General features: G+C 31.9%; 2 protein-coding genes across 5 annotated transcripts; both read right to left on the bottom strand.

Moving 5' to 3' along the window:
- Positions 1-1,418: 1,418 nt before the first annotated feature.
- Dic1 (Dicarboxylate carrier 1) lies at positions 1,419-19,048 on the bottom strand. Of its 4 annotated transcripts, none has more exons than XM_067271999.1 (10): positions 18,970-19,048; positions 15,377-15,493; positions 11,079-11,198; positions 8,618-8,778; positions 8,490-8,531; positions 5,584-5,698; positions 5,417-5,509; positions 5,242-5,322; positions 2,687-2,743; positions 1,419-2,571 (listed from the first exon to the last, which is right to left on the bottom strand). In XM_067271999.1, exons 2-10 carry the CDS (start codon positions 15,467-15,469, stop codon positions 2,467-2,469), a joined length of 867 nt encoding a protein of 288 aa, XP_067128100.1. In that variant the 5' UTR covers positions 15,470-15,493; positions 18,970-19,048; the 3' UTR covers positions 1,419-2,466. The 4 variants fall into 4 exon arrangements, with proteins under 4 accessions (XP_067128100.1, XP_067128105.1, XP_067128113.1 ...); XM_067272004.1 differs by having other exon boundaries at positions 18,979-19,027; XM_067272012.1 differs by lacking the exon at positions 18,970-19,048 and adding an exon at positions 18,910-18,952.
- A 2,173-nt stretch (positions 19,049-21,221) lies between these two features.
- Positions 21,222-23,123, bottom strand: LOC136976383 (uncharacterized). Its single transcript, XM_067271635.1, has 2 exons — positions 22,622-23,123; positions 21,222-22,532 (listed from the first exon to the last, which is right to left on the bottom strand). The coding sequence occupies exons 1-2, from the start codon at positions 23,028-23,030 to the stop codon at positions 21,328-21,330; spliced, it is 1,614 nt and encodes a 537-aa protein (XP_067127736.1). The 5' UTR covers positions 23,031-23,123; the 3' UTR covers positions 21,222-21,327.
- Positions 23,124-25,276: the final 2,153 nt, after the last annotated feature.

Genomic DNA, 25,276 nt, shown 5'->3' with positions numbered 1-25,276 from the left:
TAAACGACTGAAAAATAAAATGCCTTCTACTGTTTTCATTGTAGCAGATCCCAAACGTTCGAAGCGCCCCTAGCGGCTAATGCACTCATTTTCGCTAACGGTCACCGGATAATCCATCGACTCCGGCAGTAGGTCCCAACGCACCGAAACATTTTAGGAACGATAGTAGTCGAGCGTCGCTTCCGCAATTTGCCGTTACGAGCGATTTCCGGAAATCGCCCGCGACAGTAATTTAATAGAGCGCGCCAACTGGATATCGAACGAAAATATTTTATATAACCGCATTTTATTCATACCGCACCCATTACTTAATTACACGCGTTTAAAGGCGGAGAAATGCCATTTGCGTAATATTACGCATTCTTTTTCGCAAAATAATTAAAATATATTAAGTTAAAACGATGTAAACTTACCGGAGGTAGTGGGTGGAAATTCACTACAGCTATGTTTTTCTTCTTTCGTCCCTCCGACGGAATGGCCAATAACAATTCTAACGTAGCCGATGCCCGGCGAAATAAAGTTAAATACGCACGCATATGCGCAACGCGCAGGCAAGCCACGATAACGGAAAATGGCACCATTTTCAATTCTGCGGTACAGATTGGTCTTTTAAACGAAAAATGTGAAAACTAAATCCGGAGTAAACAATAGGGAAACTTCCATCAATTTCTGATGGAGCTTAAATTTGAAATTAGGATCTACTGTGGACTGCGGATGCGCGCGCCGGTTGGCCAAATTACAGACCAGTGCCAAGTTGCCAGCGTCTTTCCACCTTCGTCGATTACCAGATTCGGAAGACATTGCGTATACTTCTGGCGGTAATGGTCCCGAATTAATATTTTAAAATGTTCGGCCTAATCCGTGCCCGAATTTAAATCCAAATGCCCGTCTATATTGGCCGATTGAAAGGGCATTCGGCATAAACGTTGCCCGCGTTTAGGGCAAATTTTATAATTAAAACTCTAATCGAATAAACAAAAACCGGTTAATGTTACCTATGGTTCCAAAATGGCGGATCGTCTGATTCAAGAGAACAGAAGAAAGAAAACAGTTGGGACGCACGTTCTAACCTAATCTAACCTATTCTAATTACCATAATTATTACCAACCAAATTATTAGAATAGGTTAGATTAGGTTAGGTTAGGTTAGGTTAGAACGTGCATCCCCACTGTTTTCTTTCTTCTGTTTCCTTGAATCAGAGACGAGCCGCTATTTTGGAACCATAGGTAACATTAACCCAAAAACCTTATCGACATCTACACATCTTAGAAAACGAACGATACGTACAGTACCTTGGGAATTACAGAATTCTGCGAGACTAACAACGCATGGCCCGTTGAATACTGAGGCGTATCAGTTGTGCATGGACATGCCACTCCGCACACTACAAACGTAATATGTACCGTACTACTTGTGATTTTCGGAGCAAAAATTGCATTTATTACTATAATATTTGTAGACAGATACAGAAGACACTCGCGACCAGACAAATACAGATTATTTCCAATTTGTATCCAAATTACATGTGGTCGTACCCAAGTACAAATGCAACTTATGGTTTTCCTTAGATTTAACTTACAAAATCAATCGTTACAGATTTATTTCTGCCCGTCGTTTTAATCTTTAGCAATTTCTAATTTAAAACTCGTTTGTGGCGGAAAAAATGATTTATCTTAGAAACAAAAGAATTGCAATTTCGTCTTCGGCAATTCCCGTAACAAATCTAATAACTATGTTTCTCCTGCGTTAACAAATGTAACAGTTATAATCCTTTGATCTATAACAACGTACAATTTATACTTTTGTAATATTATAAATATATTTATACAGTTAAACCATTTACAACAATTATCTATATATATATCATTTCTAAATTATCACAAATTTAAAAATTTTCCAATGTTCCTATTCAAATTAATGATATAAAAAAATTCTATCAAAAATAAATATCTAAAGCACCAATTAAAATATTTTAGAGAATGTGTTCGGACACGGCGTGTCCAAAAGGAACCTTGGGTTTTAATTACAACAGAAGGACTGGGTATACGAATCTTACCATTGTATTATAATTTTGATATAAAAGAATATTGCTTTAAAATTTTCAAAATTAGTTTTTAAACCCAGGCAGAGTATTGTAAGTGTATCAAATTTTTGTTTTACCACTGTTTACCCACTATTTTTGAAACAAATAAAACTGCCATGCCGACAACATCTTTGCTCCAAACAATTTAATATTTTTTTATGAAAACAAAACATTTGTAACTTCGAATCCTTCTCTTGTGCATTTTAAAAATTTAAATGCGACGGACGATTAAAAGAAATGGTATAAACCTTCGTCTCCGTCGCATATTTAATATAAACTTTAATATATAAAAATATAAACAAATAATTTGGTACTAAATAATAAAAACCCACTTGGTATTGGAATATTTTGTATATTATTGATGTATTGTTCTATAAAAACATTAATTGGAATCCTGTCTAAATCCGAAATTTATGCGGAGTTGTTCGAAGAAAACGAATGTCAATATGGTGTGAGGTCCTAATCGAACAAACGCAGGAATATAACCCTGATGAAAAAATAAAAGAATAAATAATGTGTAATTTGAAACGACTAGAATATCGCATCTCGAAGTTTAAATTTGTCTGCGGAGTCTGTTAAAGTAAATTTTATTAAAACGATACCTTGAAAAAGCCCAGTGGTCCCAGTCTTGCCGTGACAGCAATGCAGTGCAATAAACTCTGAAAATATATATTTAAGAATATTTTTACCAACGTATTCTATTATTTTCAATTCTAGGTACTGTACATTTGAATTTAACATACATTCCGACCTTTGGCAAGAAATTAATGACAAGAAAGTTGTGCCTGTTCGTCTTGAGCAGTTACATTCTTGCCAGATAGTTTATCCTAATATAAATTAATTTACAACTCGATGCTTGTAAACTTTCCACGGGTCCTTCTGGTTTACCGGTGTCGAATTTATTACTCTTAAGAAAGATACGTATTACGATAAACTCTCTGGCACAGGATGTGGGCATCTGCTCGAGGAAAAAAGCATTCGATGGAAGATTTGAATTTAAAAGCGGAAAGTATTTTATCTAACGCTTTTTGAAGTTTCTTATAAGGTTTATAGGGTGACTTGACCGGTAAATGACTGGCTACTGGTGAACAACTCGGTTGCTCGCCAGAATTCTAAGTTTGTGTGTGAAATTGCAGCCGGTGAACAAACGAGAGTGATTTTTAGACATTCTGCATGGTTACATGACTGTGTGTGGCTTCATACTAAGGGTTGATCCAGTGGTGATCATTTATTGGGTTTTTCTGACTTCATAAGACGAAGATCATGCTTAAATTTCAAAGAGATGGTTATATCTTGCTTTCCCAGCTATTATGTATATATAACAAGAGAAAGTGTTGGAATTGTGTCAAATTTGACCTTCAAATTATTTTTGCAAATCTCTGCTTTCAGACCATCTAAACTCAAAAAAGTTCTATGGATATTTGTGTGCGTGCATGCATCTATTTTGTTTTGTTTAATATCTCAGGATGGAGTAAATATTAAAAAATGAAATTTAGCACGGTGGCTTGTGTATAAGGGGCATTGATGCTATTAAATTTTGGAGGTTAAAGGTCAAGGTCGTGTGTCGTATCATGAGTTAATGAACATTTTACTTGTTATTAGCATTTAAAATTTCTATCAAACTCATGTCTACCCTCAAAATTAAGCTTTTTGCCATTTTATAATAGTTATTAATATTAAAATTTATAATAAAATATCATAATGGATGGCACAACACACAATTTTATTTATTACGATTAATAAAATAAAAGTTATTTTTTAAATAAAATTTCATAACAGCTAAGAAGTTGCTGGATTTATTTTTGTATCGCATCATCTTTCTGTAAAACAATACATTTTAAACATACATGTAAGTTATATCTCATTAATTAGGGAAAAATAGCAAATATACAAAATAACCCTAGACTACATCTTCACCTTAAATTAGTCGTTCAGTGATCAAGTCATCCTATTCCTAATGATAGGCTGAAAGGTTTAAAACTACAGTAAGACCCCATTTAACGCTGATTCATATAATGCAATCTGCTTGAAGCCTAGAAAAAAGCTCAAAATTTACACTGGTTTAAATTATCACGGCATTTTATTGATTCGTATATAATATGACTATTTACGAACACGAACCAATCAGAAAAAGGTAGCAAAAAGCTGTACTTTCTTTAAATCTATGTTTGTTTGGTGCAATTTTGGAAAAAGTATACCATCATGGATGCCATAGGCAAAATTGGCTTTGCATGGCAAGAATTAACTGATAAATGCATGAACGGAATGTGGAAAAAGTTACGACTGAAGGTATCCAAGAATTCTCAACAAAAAGAGCCTATCACTGTATCGTTAGGTTGACCAAACTCAACGTAATTGATACAGCAGGACTAGGACATGTAGACAAGCAGGATATTGAGGAGTTACAGCAGGTTTCTGGCGAGAGCCTTACCAATGACGACTTTCAAGAACTGGCAGAACAAGGGATTCATGTAGAACTAGAAAACAGGGATTTCTGAAAATGAAGAACCCAAAATATTTCTCTACAGATTTCCTTAGTAAAAGTTTGGTAAAGATAACCAAAATTGTTGATCAAACTGTAGCAAATGATCCAGACTTTGAAAGGAGTGCAAAAGTAAAATGTGGTGTTTTGGATGCGATCCTCTGCTACCAACGTTTGCTTAAGGAAAGAAAAAAAAAGCGACAAATGACATTAAATGATTTCATTGCAAAAAAACAAGAATTTTAGAAAAGTCAGGACTTTCATCACAAAAAATGAACTTTACATTTCTGTGTGCATGTTTATGTGTTATTTAACATATTATTATTATACAAATTAATATAAAAATAACTTAAAATTAAAGTAAAATTTGTTTATTTTTGGTTGCATGTTCCCCTATCCCTATTTACTCTATGTTAAAATGACCTTGTTTAACGCTGTCTCATTTAGCGCTTTCTTGTCCAGGAACACATTCCCCATGTTAAACGGGGTCTTACTGTACTTAGAACTTATAAACAACCAGAAAACTAACAATAAAGGAACTAATAATTTTTGAAGATTGGAATAGTTTTTTTTAAAATATAATTTAAAAGAAATAAATGAAAAAATGAATTTATAATACTGTACTTATCAAATTATTTCCTGTAAAATTTAATATAAAAATTTACTTTCATTTACCTTGTATTCTCCTGGTTTAGCATTCATCATTCTTGTCTTTAAGACATCTAACGGTTGAGTCATCGTGGTAGCTATGCTTGCCTTCAAATTAATTAAATTTAGTTTCACTTACTAAAATGATTACTTTGAATTCATTTATTTATTTAATACAACAATTAAATTTTTGTTTACTTACGGCAGATAAACTTGCTGTGAAATGAGTCAAGAGATTATCCGCAAAATATCCGCTTTGCATAAGCAATTGTTTGATTTGTTCGTACATGGATATCTGAAATTTCATAAATTCAATTAGATGGTCTTTATTGTAAAATTTGTTCATTGGAAAACTAATTATTTACTTACTTGTCCGATGGTCATAAGAATGGCTCTGGAAGTTGCTGTGGTTGCTCCAGAGAACAAACGAGGTACGCCTTCATTTTTGTAAACTTGATAAAGACCATCTATTGCATGTTTATAGCTATAAGTTTAGGGAAAAAAGATAATTCTGCATAAATTTGATATGGAAAATGCACATTTTTATTTTAATTTCATATTATATATTATAAAATTGAACATACAAATAATATAATGATTTTATTTAAGTTTGAGAGAATCAAATACAAGGGTAATCCCAAAAGTAAGGACTCCTATTTTTTTTAAAATACAAAGAAACATTTATTTTCAATAATGTTCATATCATTGTAAAGATTGAACATTCATCTATTTTTCTACATAATTGCCATTTTGGTTGATGCATTTTTGTATGCGCTGTGGCAATTTTTGGATGCCATATCATACCAGCTCACCGCCATGTTGTGTTAAACCAATTAATTTTCATTGCCAATTGAAGGAAGTGTACGGCGAGTCGTGCATAGATGTCAAAAACGTCCTCAAGTAGTGGTGTAGGGAATTTGCAGCTGATCGTACTGAAATTCACGACGAAGAAAGAAGCGGGAGACCGTCAATTTTCAATGAGACAATCACGAAAGTTGAGCAAACCATGCGTGAAGATCAGTGAATCACTCTGATCTCTGCATTTTGGTTCTTGAGGTTTCCCAATGCACCAATCATAGGATTTTAACGGAAAAACTGCATATCGAAAGGTGTGTGCAAGATGGGTCCCGCGACTTGGCAACGAGCTTGTATGACATGGGCATCCAAAAATTGCCACAGCGCATACAAAATTGCATTGACCGAAATGGCGATTATGTAGAAAAATAGATAAATGTTCAAGCTTTAAAATGATATGAACATTACTGAAAATAAACGTTTCTTTGTATTTTAAAAAAAATAGGAGATCTTACTTTTGGGATTACCCTTGTATTTTCAAGACTTGGCAACTTTCAAGTGTCAAATGAGTACTCAAAAACAGTTCTTGAAAACAAGCAACAGATCCTATATAGTACGTTAATTTGCTTTGTACAGTTGTACAATAGTTAGTAACTAATAATGAGCATATTTGAATGCAAGAAGTGAGAAGTGTTCATTTCAAAAAAGTTAATTTCCTGACAATTTCTGTCAATAATGTCAATTATCCAGCAAGTTTATTACAAAAATTACAGTTAACAATTAATTGGATATTAAAATTCCTCAAAAATCAATATTTGGTCATAGAATAGATTAGTCCATATACTTGATCCAGTAGTGTCGAAACAAATAAAAATTGAATATCCAATGGGAGGGTGAAATACTATTACCGATTCTCAAATCACTTGTTTGTTGTTGTGTGAGCTTGTAAGGATTAGCTACAAGAACTTTTGGTATTTGAATATCCAGCACAAGTTCTCTTGCAACAGCACTTTTTGGAATTAAATAGATCAATTCTTGCATTAATTTAATGTAATTTTTAAAATAAACTGTAAAAGACTACAATAAATTAGTTTCTAGTTAAGAATTATGTTTACTTAACTAATTATATGCAAATTAGAAGATTTTGTTAAAGTTTTTTTTATCTTTTCTCATTAAGAATTTCTATAAAATTACCAATAAACATTAGGATGTATTAAAAAAGTCTGAATGTAACTCTTATGTGTTTTTAATGTAAATATAGTAGAACTCTATGATACTGTCACTACAGATTCACATACTATTTGTTGTATCCATTTGGACTGATGAAGAAAATTCTCAACAAAGTATTTTGTCTATAGCTATGTAATCAGCAAATTGAATTCTGTAAGAGAGTCAAACAAACTGGCAAAACAGAATAAATGGGTGATTATATCAAAAAGTAGACACAGAATAGTAAACGTAATGTTAAAGTGAACGTGCTGTTCTTCTATCTGTTTGGTAATATTTGAACTCAACGCAGATGCTTTTTCTATCATTAATCTTATTACAGAAAATAAAAGATTTTTAACATTTGAATACTTTCAAAAATAAGATCCACATTACTTGACTTAATATAATGAATAATGTGTGAGAATATTTCTTTACCAACTATCTTTTGTATATCTAAACAGCAATATAATTTCTCAAAGTAATGCTACATTCAAAAATGTTAATAATTATAAAGAAAATCAGATATAGGATGTTGAATATCTAATCTTACAAATATAAAACATAGAAAAAATGTTACAGAAAGTTTTGTATTCTTTAATCAAAGAATGAAGAAACCATTCTAAGATTCTAAGAAACCATTTAGAACAAGATCCAATTATAAAAACGTTTGGCGCGAGAGAAATTTTTTTAAACAAAACTGCATAGTTTAAAGTTTTTGTGTGAAATGACAATATACTTTGAACAGTCTTCAATAATGTAATTTAATTACTCCAGGCACGAGCAAGACGTCGATTGCAGTCCACCAGTGGACTGCGATAGATGTCTTGTCCGTGCCTGGAGTAATTTTGGGGTGACACCTGCAAGATTTCAAATTTGGGAATGTCCTTTCGCTTATTCACCGACTCTTCAGAATCTGCATACGTTTATATGATTTCACATTAAAATACTCGTAATATTTTATATTGATTATTTCTTATATTTTGATATTTGACAATAACAAACACATCTGTAATTATTATTATCAAGGCTGGTGTGTTTTCCTTTTTAGTCATTGAGTTACTGTGTGTCTTGGAATATATTACAGGTAGCCCTTATCTTACAAAAATCTATCCACCAGATTTAAACACACCAAAAACACTCATTTTAATGAAAATTCTGAACTTTCATATTATTATGTTGAATAGAAAATTATAAACTTTAACTTTGGCAACAGATACATTTAGTATTATGGTATAAAAATATGAAAAAAAAAAAAAAACAAAAGTGCTTACTTTCGTCGCTTTTCAACTGGAATTTTAATATCATTCTGCATCCTGTAAATTATAATATGTAAAGTATAATTTATGTGGCAGGATGGGTTTTGACTCAAATCCATCAGACTAAATTTATCGAATTTTACCTGACGTTAATCATGTCGGCGGGAGTGCCGACGAAACCGCCGGCTACTCCGCCGACGGACGCCAAAAGTATTTTTTTGTAAAAAGGTAGAGGTTCTCCCGGAACAGTTATCTTTTGCTTGACTACTTCATATATTCCAAATCTGGTAGTGGAATACGTCAACTGTAATCACAAAAATATGTTTATAATTGTTTCAATTTTAACTTGAAGAAAAGTCATTTTTAAAATGTGATTTTAATGCTATTTTATTAATATTTTAACTTAAATTTTTCTGAAATATGTTTTATAATCATCACATATATTAATTATTAATTTTTCACAGTACTCATCCATATTTTTCCAAACAATACAAATTAGAATGAAAACATGTAATGAAGTAAAAAGCTATACAATATTTTTAAAACTAAATTCAATGAATTCATTAATAAATGGTTAATATTTTCAAACCAAATAAATTTCTATCTTCAAATTCCAAATTAAAAAAAAATCAGATTATGAAGATCATTCTTTCTCGACAGAATTGAATGTTTTAAAATAAACATAACTGCATACTATCAAAAATGTATATTAAAAGCAAATATCTAAAGACAAATTTTCTTTACAATTAAGGAAAATTTTGAAGTATTTTTAAATCTATATTGTCCCAGAAAGACTGTGCCAGGCTATTAGTTCTGCTCCTAGTAGAATAAGAAACTTTGGATACATTAACAGATCCAAATATTACATTTTTGTATGCTGTTTTTATTCTTTAACCTTTAAACTTTAATAGATAAAATGACTGTAATTTTAAAATTTCAAACACTAATCTACATCGTGTGGTATGTAGTTTTAACGTATTTTTAATGCCGACACCAACAGTGTAATCAAATTTGAAATCAAACAGTCTGCCCAAAAAATATTATCTACTAGGTTCTATTATAAATATAAACAAAAAATTCTTTTTAAATAATAAGATATTGTAGAAAAACTTACAGTAAAATGATTTCTTATGAAAGTAAAAGTTAAAAACTTTAAAACTTCTCGAAAAAACCGACCACAAGAAATTATTTTTCTCAATCTTTTACCAATTTCTGGGGAAACTTAATAAAGAATTTGTAAACTACAACTTTCTTTTAACAAGGAACAAAATTTATTTAATGTTACCTCTAAATGCAATTTGCCCTGACTATAGTCCACTTCAGTGGATAAAGTATTACAAGCAATATCTGCATCACAAACATCATGACTTTGATAACAAACTAGGTCACGTGAAGATGTATTTACACCCTTTGTAAAATAGGGCTGGCGGAAATACAGTATTAACAACGTAAAAACACGTAAACAGATAATAAAAATACCTTCTTTACTCGCCATGTCCAATCACAAGCGAACAGGCGTAGCCTCTAAAGAAAGGTCGTCTCTGCTGTGGAGAATAGTTCGTTGCTGGTGATTGGACGCGGCGAGTAAAGAAGATATTTTTATTATCTGTTCACATGTTTTTACATTGTTAATGATGTATTTACACCCCCCTTTGTACATTATCCCCAGCATGCATCTACACTCGTGCCAGTATTCAAATTAATAACATTGTTCTGCATAACAATTGCATAGTGTTCTTTAATTCCTCTATGTATGATATTTTTTCCCTATATATAATTTTCCGTTATTTGTATTGATATTACAATTATTTTCCCGACAACCGTGTCAAAATATTACTTTTTAATCTTATTGCTGCCATGTGTTCTAGTAATTTGCTTTCTCAACTGGCACTTGGTTTCTCCAACATAATATCTTGGTCATAGATACCAGTCTTTAGACCACACCTGACTCTTAGGTTGTCTGTTTCATTCCATGGTTTCTCTGCTGTTAATTTATTTAACCTGTTTTTTGGGATGGAGCAAGTTTAATTTGATAATTATTCAATATTACTGTCATGCAATATTATTATATGCATATTTTCTTAATTACAGAGATTATACATGGATATGAGCAACTTCCAACAAGGCAATAACTTAATAATCTAAATTATTAGTTTTTTTATAAATAATAAACTTTAGCATTTGAAACATTTCAATAAAAACAAATATTACAATAAGAGTTAACTCTGAATATGCTTAACGCTGTCTGTTATCAGTTATATTTTAATGTTCAAAACATAATTTATGAATGTTCTTAATTTTTATTTATTTTTTGCTCTTTCCACCTTGTGGGCATTAAGCATTTTTAGCTTTTTTTCGTAGCTGGGTGGCAAGGGGCAGCCTTGTTCCAGGACAGACCAGACCACCTCCAAAAAATTCTCGAGGCTGTTCGCCCGGATCACCAGAGCCGACACCATAACCACCATATAATATTCTTTATTTGGTACATTTCTGAGATCAATAAAGTAATTCTGATCAATCATTTATACTAAGTTTGTTTAAAGCATAGAATCAATTTGAAAAAGATAATTTTTTTTTTATACATGAACAGAAAATTAGAAATACCTGTCTTAAAACAGAAGCTGAAAGTCCATTATATAAAGCTAAAATTCCTTGGTGTTTAATAATATTAATCGTGCTCCTAACGATACTTATTTTTCCTTCTTGTTGTGTTTGCAAATGAACCTGGAAAGATATCATTTGTAAATTGTTAAAATTTACGTATGTATAGGAAAATTATGAAAAATAAAAATCTTTATTGAAAACAACACTAAAAATTATTATAAATATTTAGGAATTAATTAGTTTTTTAAATATTCTAACAAATGTTATCAAAATCTTACATAAAGAAATTCGTTGATAATCAATCTTAATATTTCTCATAAATATTAATTAATATATTGTACTCAAGATGACAATTTATCATTTTTAATTTATTATTAGAAAAATCCAGCAACGAGTTGCTTAACTTTCACGGCAACATTTAAAATAGCAATGTGTGGTGCCGTCTGTTATGATATTTCATTTAAAAACTTTTTATATTTTTAACCATTTAATGATTTTTTGCCATTTTATAATAAATGGAAAAATGATTAATTTTCAGAATAGGAACAGGCTTTATAAAAAATTGTACAGGCTAATAATAAGGAAAATTGTCATTACATCTGATCCTACTGGAGATACACACGACCCCATTATCTTCCCCACTCCCTCGACTTTTAACCACCAAAATTTAATAGCACCGATCTCCCTAATACACAGCCCACCCTGCAAAATTTCATTTTGCAAGGGTGGGCTGTGTAGAAATTTTCAACAAAAAGCACAGGAGTGTGCTTTTTATTGAAAATTATTAAGGAGCTATTAAGCTTCAAAGAGGGTGAACAAAATCGTGCTACCCACCCACCCCCATACATAGAGGAAACCCCCAAATTTTTTTTGAATTTCTCAGCATTTCACGGTCCAAAGTCAAAAACACAAAAATCTAGGAGAGTGGACTTTTTTGACCAAACACCGTACTTTCCCCCTTTTATATATAACAGAACCGGGAAAATAAAAACAGTAATAATTCTGTAAAAAATTTAAAGCCTAACACAAGTAACAATTTTCCAAGAATCAATTTTTGAAATCAAAATGTGATTTTAAAAGTTAAATTCTATCTGTTGATTCCTTTATCCTTCCGACTATTCGCGTTTTTCATGAACTATAGAGGGCGCCGCATTTTTTACAAAATGGCTACTTCATCTGGATCGCTTGTAACTAATAATGTAAAATTAATCATATATTACTGTCCGATGTAATGATATATGCCGCTTGTAGCTGTTTATTGAGAAATTTTATAATAGGAGAACAATTATTGCTAGCGGGACACGTCATTATGTGGTATCGAAACAAGTGAGCAACACCATTCTATACATATTTGTGCCCTTTGTGTTAAAAACATCAGCTTTGACATTGGGGATCGGGGCTGGATTTACAAGTAAAAAGCTATGTAAATCGTTGCTTAGGGCTTCGACTTTCAAGGGGCCTCAAACATTTGTACAAAAAAAATTAAAGTCAAATTTTGTAATAAACATTTTTATTTTGTGTAGTATTTCATTAATTTTTTTCTAGGAATTAACATAAAGTCTTTTTTTTTTTTTTAAAAAAACTTGATAAAACCTATTTTAAAAAAAGATTTTTAATGGAATGAGTATAAAAATTTAATTAAATTCGGTTATATAACAGAAGACTAGTGAAACCTCGCATCTTTTTCTTCCAATAACCGTATTGAATCAGAGAGATAGTCTGATTTAATTACAGTCAAACCTGTTTTTATGCGGGGGATAGGGACCGCATAAAAGAAAATGCATAAAAAAAAATCGCGCGAAACTTCACAAGTGGCTATAAAAAATAGTTTTGGCAACACAATTAAAAAAATATTTTTTTTATGCGGTGAATAGGGACGGCATAAAAAAAGTCTCACGTAGAAAATAACTCGAAACCGTACGAAATAACTAGGAATTGCTTTTTTAACTCCTTGGGCCTTTTTCTGCAACACCTAATGGGGAAAAAATCCTCTAAGAATTTTAATTTTTATATTAATTAATTATTTCCACTTAAATACGAATCTAACATTAAAAAGTTAAAAATAATCGTTAAATAATGATTTTATTTGATAAATATAGCTGCAGGAAGTGTTATTTCATTTAACAAGGCCTGAAATTTCACACCTGCAGTCTAAAGCTGGAGGGAAGCTAACTTACCGCATCTGTTCAAATATAACATAATATTTATGGGTTTTATGCTATTAAAATAAGAGGGGACCGAAATAAACGTATGAGAAAAAAATTTTACTGAATAAAAAATGAAAAAAACCTGCTGATGTCATAGAAAACCAATAGAGTTTTTAAAAATTTTACAGGAGTCAATTTGTTCCAATTTGATTGAAATTTTCATATACTGCACAAAAAAAATCGCACAAATAAAAATCGCACAGAAAAAGACCGCACAAAAACAGGTTTGATTGTAATTTTTTTCTTTTTATGATTGACTTCTAAAATTGTAAAAGGTTGGTAAGGGGACAGCTTAGGGCTTCGAAATGCTTAAATTCGACCCTTTGTCCCACACAAAATTACTGGCATTTTAAACTTTAAGAAAATATCTTTTAAAATTGACAGCATAACTTGTTCATGTAAAGTTGGACAATCGAGAGACCGCCAATTCTTAACAGTCTAATCCACTGAGAGTGCTCAGAATTTGGAGGAGCTCATAAATATAACTGACCAATTTCCAAATAATCATCTGTTTTTCGTATGGAAATAGACGAAAACATATTAGGCTCTCGTAAGTCTTTGAAATTGCAATTTGGAACGCAACAGAAAGCTTTGCTTTTTCTATTGCTATTCATCTTTACTGCTGATAATACACAAGAATTAAGCAAACGACCCAGATAGAATAGTTTTGTTTTTAAACACTAGAGGGCGAGCATACGGTGAAAAATGCAAACAGTTTATGACAGGAGTGGAAAACGTTTTTTGAGCCTGCATGCCATATAGTAAACATACTTAGCTTTAAAGATGTTTATGGGTGTGTGAAAAACCGTATTATGAACCGGCTGCATCCAGACTGCTGTAATGTGATTGGCAAGAAGTCCTGGTACAGCCTGTTAAATGCATTGGCAACTTCATGCCAATTGTGGGTCTCCATCATCAGAATAACTGAAATTCATTCCTCCTTACTCAGTATCACGCTTGATGTATAAAAGATTAAACAAAGATCGACACTGCTCCAAATTTACAGGACTTCTTATATATACGTTGTAAGTGTAAAGAAACACAAGTGAATAAGAGAATTGGAGGATGAATATCTTCTGTAGCAAAAAATATATATTTAAACATTAAAATACAATCACATTTTATTTTTTTATTAAAAATAAATTGAGAAAATTTTTTACAAACTTTCAGAATGAGTATAAGTTTATCTTTATTGTTTACAGTGACAACTCAATTATCCAAACTTGATAGGACCAAAGGTGTTTCAGATAAACAAAATTTTGGATAATTCAGAAATTCATTTATTTTTGTGTTTTGGGTACACTGTGCGCTTAAAGTTTCATGAACTATAAATAGTGTAACGCAATTACAGTATTTGAAGGTAGAATAAGTTACTCAAATCTATATATATAATCGAGACGAGTTGATGATGATGATGATAAGCAGTGCAGAGCCCAAACGGTTAGGAGCTGAAAGTTGAAATTTGGTACACAGTTAGGGTACGTCACAAGAATGCACACTAAGAAGGGATTTTTCAAAATTCCTCCCCACGGGGAGAGGGACAGGATTAAGTCTTAACACTTCCATTGTTGATGGAAGTGTTAAGTGACAATGGAAGTGTTAAGTGACAATGGAAGTGTTAAGTAACAATGGAAGTGTTGAAAAAAAGTGACGTGCAAGATGCAGATGCAGTTTTTTTTTCGTTTTTGCAGGAAATCAAATATATTTTTAGACCCATCTAAAAATTCTCTAATTAGTCTAGAAGGGAGACTCCAATTCTTGCATTCTGTGAAAACGGGTAAGGTTGACTATAACGTAATAATCTTAATCTTCGCTATCGTTACTTTTGCCCGAGCAACGCCGGGTCTACCTGCTAGTTCTAACATAATGTTATATGTTTCGTGATACCACAGTCAACAGAAAACATTCTCCAGTTACATAGAGAGTTTGGTCTCTGTGTACTATACTCTATGGTATGTACAACACTACACATTCTAGTTTTTTTAACCCATTTTGGAAAATCAATTTTCTAATGTATACAGTAAAAAGATGTGTCTATTTAAAATCCTGTCAAATGTTCATTATATAATAGTCATTGTTTCACAGTCTTACCTTCAAAAGATCGAGCGGATGCGTACAACAAGCGGCACCGGCACCGGCCAGACCTCCAAAATACCAGCGAGCTAAATTTGCTTCCGATCTCATTTTTCGATATGTTCTTTAAAAATCCTAAAATTCAAAGAATCAATTAATTTCATAATTTAACAATTATCAATTAAACATCCATTTCAATGACAAAAAATTTCTATCGAATTTCAAAACAACATTATGAATAAACATGTTACAGAATTTCTGGAACAAACATTTTTTTTTTTATTGGAACGGAATAAAATACATAATTACTTTACTGTAATTTATAACCCTTCTGGCATTCATCAATACAAATTTCTATCAATATAAAAAGGTATGTCTGTCTGTCCTCTATACGCTTTTTCCCTCTACACCCTTTGACCAATCTGTACCAAATTTTTCATCATTACTCTCCAAATCCAGTTGAAAATAGCAGCTACCATAAAACTTCATTTCCTAATAAGCAATGTGAGAATTTTTAGTACATTTTTAGCAATTTTTTTAAAATTAAATATGTTAGTAATCACTGATCACTTTCATAAATGTACAAAGAATTATGGCAATGATAAAATATGACAATTTGTCCCTTTTGCTTCCCTTTAATATTATTCGTATGCTCAGAGATGCTAACTCATTTTTGTATTTTTTAAATAAAGTATCTACAAAAAGTATTGCTTTCATAATTCTTTGCATCACTTGTGACAACTTCTGGTAATTAAAATTTGTTTGGAACAGTTTTTAATACTTTGAAGCCTTGAATACTATTCAACATAATAAAACCAAATATCACTCTCAGCTTTTCTAAACACTTAACAAAACATCAAACACTTATCGCCGAGAAATGTTTATTAAACGAACACCAACGTAAAAAAAAACCTCTTAGTCTGCACCTGCCCTTACGTTTAGATGCATTTTTATGTACTTTATTTTATCATTTTATTATATTACTTATATCATTGTTGTTTTAGTTTATTTAATATATTTATCTAATATTTTCGTTTTAAATTTAAACGTAAAATGTTCAGACGTTCCGTCGTTAGAATGTTAAATTTTTAAAATACAGTACATTTGAATTCAGTTGCACCCGGAGATGGCCAAGGCTATTAGGTTGAAAACGTTGGCGTTTGTTTCATTAATAAACATTTCTTAGCAATAGGCGTTTGGTGTTTCATTAAGTGCAAAATAGTAAATTAAACACTTGTAAAGATTCCTCAAAAACATTAAATTCATGCGTCTCTCGAGTTGTTAGCTCAACTATTTTGATTATGAAGCAGTCTAATCAGACAGAGAAAATTTCAAAATGTTCGCTAATAATAATATTATCTAAATCCTAGTAATGATTTCTAAGATTATTGAAGTATTTTTTCTTAAATCAATGTTTTACAACAAAGCTTTATTAATGAGCATTTAAAAATATTTGATTATTTCAGATTGTTAGCAAATATTCAATGTAATCCTTGCTTTATTAGATTTTTAATTGTATGTCCATTATACTTATTATGTTTTCATTTTAAAATATATAATAAAAAGTAATAATTTCATCTTTACAATAACAACAAATTGAAACAACACGGAAGTGAAACTAAGATTTCTCATTCGCAAAAAGTATTTTGAACTCTTCGGACCAATTTCAGAAATGAGGTCTAAATTAAAAATAATTATTTATTTATTTATTAATTTTTTTCTTTCTTGTCTCCAATAAAAGGGCATTTTATTCATGCCCATTGTGGGTTTAGCCGGACACCTGGTGACGACAAACGGGTAGCAGGGGACAGAGTATAACACATCCATGCTCCGTTTCTTGCCGGCACATCCAGATCAACTGGGTCGGTGATCAATTCACCGACCCAGACTTGGATGTGGACTTCCAGAGTGGCAGGTTAATGCCTTTTCTACCTTAGCCATTTTTAAAGATGGCATAGAACATTTTCTATGTCAATTTTTTAAAACAAGTGGTTAATCACTATTAGCTTTTGCTGTCCCTATCAAAACTATAGCCCAAATTTTTAAACTATGAATAAAGCTAAATTTTGTTTTTTTGTTAACTTTTAAGATTTATCTTCAACACATCAAAGAATTTTCTTACTAATCAATAATCTGCTAGATTTTTCTCCAGTTAATTAATTTTAATGAAATTTTGATGAGAAGTAGGCCTATTTAATAACAACTATAACAGTAATGTTTAATTCTTAGTTAATAATTTGACATCTTCAAAATCATCTAAAGAAAAGATTACCTCGAACAGAGACTCTCGAATATGTAAACTTTACACAGTTACTAGTTAAACCGAGCTCCAAGCAAATCTCTTCTCTAAATAAATAATTTAGAATACCTATTTAAGTATATAAGTTATATCTCATTGTGCCAACTGGAGAAGGTCCTTAAGTTTTCAACTGGATGCCTGTAACTCAGCCAAAGTAAAATCCAGCAGATTTATAACTAGGCTTTTGCTACATTCCAATATTAAAGTAATTTTTATTATTATATTAGAATACAATTTTTCTGAAAATTACTCTATAATAAAGTAACCAAATATTGAAAATGGAGTACCTATTTGAAATATTTATAAATTCTCTAAAACGTCTAGCAACAAATTTAGTTTAACCAGGCTCTATTAAAATAATTAGCCAAATTACTTCTTCCCTAAAACAAATTTTTTTAAAGTTATTCGACAAGTTCTTTCGTAATACATCATTAACCCAATTGAGACATTTTCCCATAAAAAAATTGTGAGAATAGTAGAAAATTCTAAAATATGATTTCAAATAAGGTATAAACTATATAAGAAAGTTAATCAAATAGTAATTTTCTATCAGCAAATGGAATATATGCGGTTTAACTTACATTAAACGCATTCGTAACATAAGAAAAAACAGAGATTCTCGAATACGATTATACCTAAATTATTTGACTTTCCTCATTTATTCAATATAAATACATGTTATCACACAATAAACAACAGGAAGCAATATTTTCCTCTAGTTTCACAACTGACATCCTTTTCTATGTAAAAAAAAAAAAAAAAAAAAAAAAAGACTTTAAAGTCTAAAGATTTAAAATTTAAATGCAAGGTGAAAACAAAACAAAATTACTGCAGCTGTAAAACCACACAAAAGGTCACGACCCCCAGCTCCACGTGCAAAAACACCAGAGAAATTGGCACGAATCTCGTACTAAGCGAATATGGAGCCATTTTCATTTAAAAGGTCAACGTTACAATTAAATGTTCGACCTTAAAATAATTGAACTTTGACCTTTTAAAATGTTTGCAGTAAGGAAGATGGTCAAACTCACCTCCCTAATTTCGGGAAGTGAATTCGAAGGAGGACTTATCACGTGTTTCTCTGCCCTCTTGTCGTTATCTGTTCCAGTTAAGTTCACGTGGTTCACACACTTAAACCGGTTACAAAATCCTACAGTTCATTCCGTGGTTATTTTACCAACTCGAACGAAAAAAAAGAAAGCATTTTTAAAATTTTAAGCAAAGATATGCAGTAAAAGTATCTTTAAATCACCAACAGAAGACGCCATATTCTCCGGACATCAAAGGGCAGAGTAACTCAAAGTTCACGAACTAAACATACTTTGACCTTGGCGCGTCGAATCGCTTCCCTCCAGCAATGAAAAATCGACGGCAGCGCCATCTTAGGCGTTATACCCGTTAAAATATTAATTTAAAAAAATATATATATATAACCTTTATTCCGGACCGGGTGCTTAAAAATTTTAATTACTTCGAACGAATGATTAATAATATGTTTTTGATTATTTACATGTTTAAAAATTTTAACATATTTGTTCGAGTGGAAGCCTGGGAATATGTCTCTGTTCCATTAATTGTCGCTTGTGCCACTAACTATAGGTGGCGTATGAATCGACTAAGATGGCTGCCATAAAGGGTATAGCGTGCCTGTCAACATAGAAATTACAAATGCGAGTCACTTGTGTGTTAACTTTTCTCTCTATAGTGAAAACGTTTTATCCGCATTCTTGTCCGATATAAACAACTACGAAATCAACTAGGATTAATACCATAATGATTTCACTTTGTGACATTTTAGAATATGTGGGTGATAGAAAAAGATGTCTTATAGAAGGAGAGGAAATGCTAAAACAGATAATTTGCTGTGGCATTAAAGAAAAAATATATAAGACAGATGACGACGATGGTTGCCCAGTCGAAATAGAAGTTTTCGCTCTCTGCTTATCTAGTATTGTTTCAAAGAAACCTCACGAAATTACGTTAAATATCAAATGGAGTTCAGAACTCAATAAATATTTGATGACATCTATAAAGTGTACTTGCATAGCAGGAGAAGCAGGATACTGTAAGCATTCAATAGGGACACTGCTTCATGTAAACAGGTAAAACACTCAAATATTTAACTAATAGGTTAGTTGTATTGGCATGAAGATATAAATAAGTACTTTTCTCTTGCAGGTATGGTAATACTTTGGAAGATCTGAGTTGTACTGATCTTGAGCAGTATTGGAGCAAAATGTCAAGCAGGTCTGATGGGAGATATGGAGCTTGTAAAGTTGAAAATTTGTGCCATGTCCAGACAAAGGAAACAGAAATTCTTTCATTAAATGAAAGCCAAAGAGATGCTATCAGAGAACGATTTTTTCAAGAGTTGCCTGATTCTGCTTTAGCAAAGCATTCAATTGGAAGAAAATGCTTAGTAGCCAAAGCTGTACAAAGTTCAGCTGATAATATTGCACCACATTGGTCAATATTAAAAGTAATTGAACACTGTATGGACTGTAATAAATATTTGCCTAATATAAGTGATCATCTTATGCCTATTCAGGATTCAATGTACTACAGAGAAAATATATACAAAAATAAGAGAGAGATAGAAAACATTTGCCACTTGACAATGGAACAAAATAATGATTTATGGAAGAAAGAAAGAAGTATTAGAGTGACAGGATCAGTGTGCTATGAACTATATACTTATGGAAGGAGGAAAAATGCAGACTGGGAAAAGAAGTTAACAAATATATTTAGAAGCAAATTTAAGGGAAATGAAAATACAGAGTATGGTAAAAAGTGGGAAAAAACAGCACTCACATTGTATGGAACACTCTATGGTTGTGATGTCAAACAGTTTGGTTTGATAATTTCACCATTACTGACATGTTTTGCATTTTCTCCTGATGGGATTGTATTTAACGATGAAAAACCTATCAAGCTGCTTGAAGTAAAGTGCCCCAAAATTGGTGCAGAAAAATCTGCAGAAGAAATGGTGCAATCTCTTAAGTATATAGTACACGATGGGCATGGCAATTACAGCTTAAAATAAAATCACAAGTATTATGGACAGGTACAATTAGGTTTGGCTATATTAAATTTAAATTCATGTGATTTTGTAATATTCAGTAGTAAAGACCAAAGCCTTAAAACCCTTGAAGTTTTAGCAGACTATAGTTTTATTTATAAATTGACAGAAAAGCTACTAAATGATTTTACCAAAATTATTTTTCCTTACCTATGCAGTCATAATTCTTAAATACAATCTTGCTTTTTCCATCAGAAATCACTTTTAGAAGAAAATACACATTACTTTGAATTTTATTAACTTATAACAATATTAGCACCCAATTAAACAAATACAACAAATTAAAATAAAGTCATTTTCTTTTATTCAGTATTTTATTCATAATTTGCAAAGAAAGATATTTTCTTACAGATTTATGCAAAATAATTATAGAGAGTTAAGTACTAATAATTTTATAAAACATGTTATGTTATGTTTTGTTTTGGAATAAAATGTTTTGTCCTAACTAGTGTTTGAGTTCTTTATCTTACAAAAATTGAAAAACAAAAATGAGTAAGCCTTATTAACTATAAGATTATAAAAACAGTATTAAATTGCTGTTTAATACTGCTTCATTATATAGGGTCAAAATGAAAATGCTCACACCACTCTTCAAAATTTGTCATCACCCAATATTGGTCTAGATAAATTTACCACACCACAAATAATGGTTAGAATTTTGTCAATATGTGGCAGTAAAGTCCAGTCTAATTTTTGTTTTAAAATAGCAAATAGTTTCATTCTCTGAATAGCACGTTCAACATGTACCCTGGCCTTTGCTATTTCTGCAGTCTCCAGTGCATCATGCTTACTTAACTGATTTTGCTTTCTTACAAACGGTGGACGTACTAAACCAATAGCTCTAGCAGAACAAGCATCTTCTATATGAAAACCTTTATCCGTCATTACTTGATCTGCATAAGGATCCAGTAAATTTAACAAATTTGATTCCTCAAATATGGCTTTGTCAGATGCCCTACCTCCATATGCTTTACTTAAATAGGTGATAAGACCAGATGGGGCAATTCCAACTAATACTTTAACAGTATGCTTACCATAGTAATGGGAATAAGTTAATATTCTGCAACTAATACACTTTGGTTTTTCAACCAAAACTTCAGTGCAGTCCAAAATCACACGAACTTTGCTGTATTTTTGAAAGCACAAAGGTAAGTTTTTCATTATCTCTTCTTTGGAAGGCCACACAATCGCAGCACCTAATACTTGACTCAGATAAGCAATAATATTGAAAAATATTCTTCTACATGTTGTCATGGAAATTTGAAATAAAACTGAAACACAAGCAAAGGGCAAGGCCAGTTTTAACTTCATCATAACAAGAACAATTTGGACTTTAGTAGATATTGTAGTAGGCTTATAAGCAGTATTGTTGGACTGCAACTCACTAACACAGGCAGAGATGGTATCAAGCATTTTAAAACTGTTTAAACCTGTGAGAATATTCAATTCATTGTCTGATTTTATTAAGTCAAACACAGTAAATTTTAAGGTTGAATCTAAAAGTGTATTCACTTGAATTCCTTTTTCCATCAAAATATCCCTCTCCTCCTGAATGTTGGATTTTTCACTTAAATTTAAGAGTGCTGTAGCTGCATCTTTTTCTGCTTGTGATACTGATGTCATATCTTCATCCTCCTCTATTTGTGATGTCATTTGTTGATCTGTGCATGCACAGCAGTCAATAGATGATTTAGACCAGGATGTACTGGGCTGTGACAATTCCAAAACGTTGGTGTCATTATTAGATTGATACGTAGATTTTTCCTTGATAGTTTTCTTATTTGCCGGTTCCAAACCTAAAAATTTAGTGATTTCAATCATTATAAGATCTTGTTTTGGTATAGCCTTATTAAAGAAATGCATCTGACAAAATTAAGAAACAAACCTTTATTCCGTATTTCTTGTCTTTTTTGGGCACGAATGGACCTTTGCTCAGCAATCTGTTTTGAGGTGGTTGTATCAAACTTCCTTATCGGTATGTTTTTAGTCGGATACGAATTAGGTTTTAAATAATGCCGAGCACATGGTAAACCTATGAAAACGTAAGTACCATATGTGATAACAGTTAAAATATACTTATAAGAAATGTTTTTATTACCTGGCAAATAGTAATCGTCTTTGTCAAAATGCAAACTGCAAACGTACATAGATTTCGTTGATTGCTTTCCTAACTTTAGTTTTATTTCCCACTTTTTTCTCAGTAATTTATCTTTTGGGAATGTGTGCATATGTACTGAGTTTGATGTACCTTTAGACTTGCATCCAAATACACAGCAATACTTATTATTTACCATTGTAGGTTAAATACTTTCTAATTCTTACTGTCCACAGACATACATTATACCCATAGTAGTCGCCATTATGTAGTTCGCGCTAACACCGGTAGATGTCAGATCGATCGTTGCACAAGCGTTAATTGTAACTGTTAATGAGGATCTTTTACAAAATAAATTCTATACATCATCTGCATTTTTCTTATTTATTTATTTAAGTTTATTTTAATTTGCAGTTTGGTGTACATTTTTATATTCTGGAGTATCGCTATAAAACCATTAATGGAAAAGCAAATTTATAAGCGTCGGGATGACGTCGTAAGACGAACGTCATTTCTGGCGTCATTCTTCGAACGCGATATTCAAGCAATTGTTAACGAACTAACAATGGAACGAAGTTACTGTCGGCCGATTCGCATCTTTTTGAAGATTTCTCGAAGAAAATCACTCGTTTTCACTCCAAATACAGGCGATTGGAATATAAAGAGCTACGAAAGAGGAAGAAGATACAATGCAAAATAAACAGGATAATTTAATACAACACTTATCAAGCAATTATAAGCATACCAAATACTAATGCCAGTACCGTAACTATGCAGGTGCACCCGCACGGGGCCCAAAATGCATGTATTTGTTTTATTAATTTCTCAAACCTAATTAGTTAAGGTGCCTAAATTCAAATTCTTGCACAGGGCGCAGGAATGGCTAGTTACGGCACTGACTAATGCGATAAAGATATCTTTTCGTTTATCCAGGAAAAGAAGTAGGATTCAGAAGATTGGCCATTTTCTGATTTCTTTGATTTATTAAAATTTCAGGAATTAAATGGAACAATTATTCCTTCCTGACTGCAGTCGTAATGAACTTGAACTAATATAATACATCATATTGAAAGAATACGAAATTAAGCTAGTAATATCTAAATAGGAGCCAGTTTTCTATAAAAGACCTCCCGGGAGACAGTCCTTCCTCGTCAGATCATACCTATTGCGTTGAAGTACACCAATAAAACCAAATAAAAATCAAACAGATGATTTAGGAGCAGAAGATTAGAAAGATTGGGCGAATATTGTTAACAAGATGGGCAACTAGTTTGTTGAGATCAGTGTCTAAGTTTGGCAAAATAGTCTCTGCAATCATTTTCAACATGCTGCTGCAAGTGAATACCGTATAAAAACCGAACAATCTATGTTCATTGGATTATGTAAAATTATTTCATCTATACCAGGGGTGGCCAACAAGTCAATCGCAATCGACCGGTCGATCGCTCGTGATGTCTTTGACTTAATGTGTTACACTTGTAACTGAACGCAACGTGTGAACGTAACGCGCAAAAGCAGCAATATGCATGAAGTTATGACTGGACTCGTAGAAAACACAGACATTTAGCTTGAATATTTGATACTGTCATGCGGTAGCTTCTTTTCTTTAGTATTAACAATATTATTATTATTAATCAATATTATTTATCCACGGTGACAACGTTGAGTTTCAATTTTTCATTTGTTTAAAATGTAAGTACCTGTTCTTTATGTTTTAAATTAAATTATAGCTTTTCTTACCTATCTGTTTACTTGATAAGTGAGCGTTTTCGGCAACAGACTTCTATATTTTTGGATTTTTGGAAATACATCAATTGAGAAAAATATCCCAGTATCACCAAATGTAGCAAATATATTTATTCCTGTTTCGGAACTACATACCTGTGTGAATTGGCATTTTCATACTTAAAGTTAACGAAGACTAAACATTCTGTTCTGACTGATTCCCATACTAAAGAATCATTATTATTATCTTTGTCAGGATATACACCTAATTATGTTTCCTTGGTAAGAGACGGGCAAACTCAGTCCTCCCATTAATGTAATGTAATAAAATAAATTCTAAATCTGTCTTCATCAGTAGCTAATTTAAATTAATAAATATTGTTAATAATTACTCGTGTTGTTTTAATTCCCCTGGACGTGAGATTTTTGGCCTGTTAAATAATTACGTTGTTTTTTACGTAGGTAGATATACAGGGTGTTTCAGTACAAAGAGCACTCCCGCGAGCTATTGATAGATTTTTTTTTTTTTTTTTTTTTTGTAACTCTTTCCGCCCAGTGGGCACTAAGAGGGCCTCTTATAGCAAGCCCATTATGGGTTCGGCCAGGCCCACAATGGGGCGGCCGGGTGGTGAGGGACGGGGACCGACATATCCGGACGGACCACCCCCGAAAAATTCCTGGGAATTTTTCGACCCGTCCGGATTCGATCCCGGGTCCCCC

This window comes from Centruroides vittatus, unplaced genomic scaffold (assembly GCF_030686945.1).
Source record: "Centruroides vittatus isolate TY-2023 unplaced genomic scaffold, ASM3068694v2 contig_1112, whole genome shotgun sequence".
NCBI lineage: Eukaryota > Metazoa > Arthropoda > Arachnida > Scorpiones > Buthidae > Centruroides > Centruroides vittatus.
Note: the sequence above shows the minus strand (reverse complement) of the source record. Positions and strands in the feature narration are given on the sequence as shown.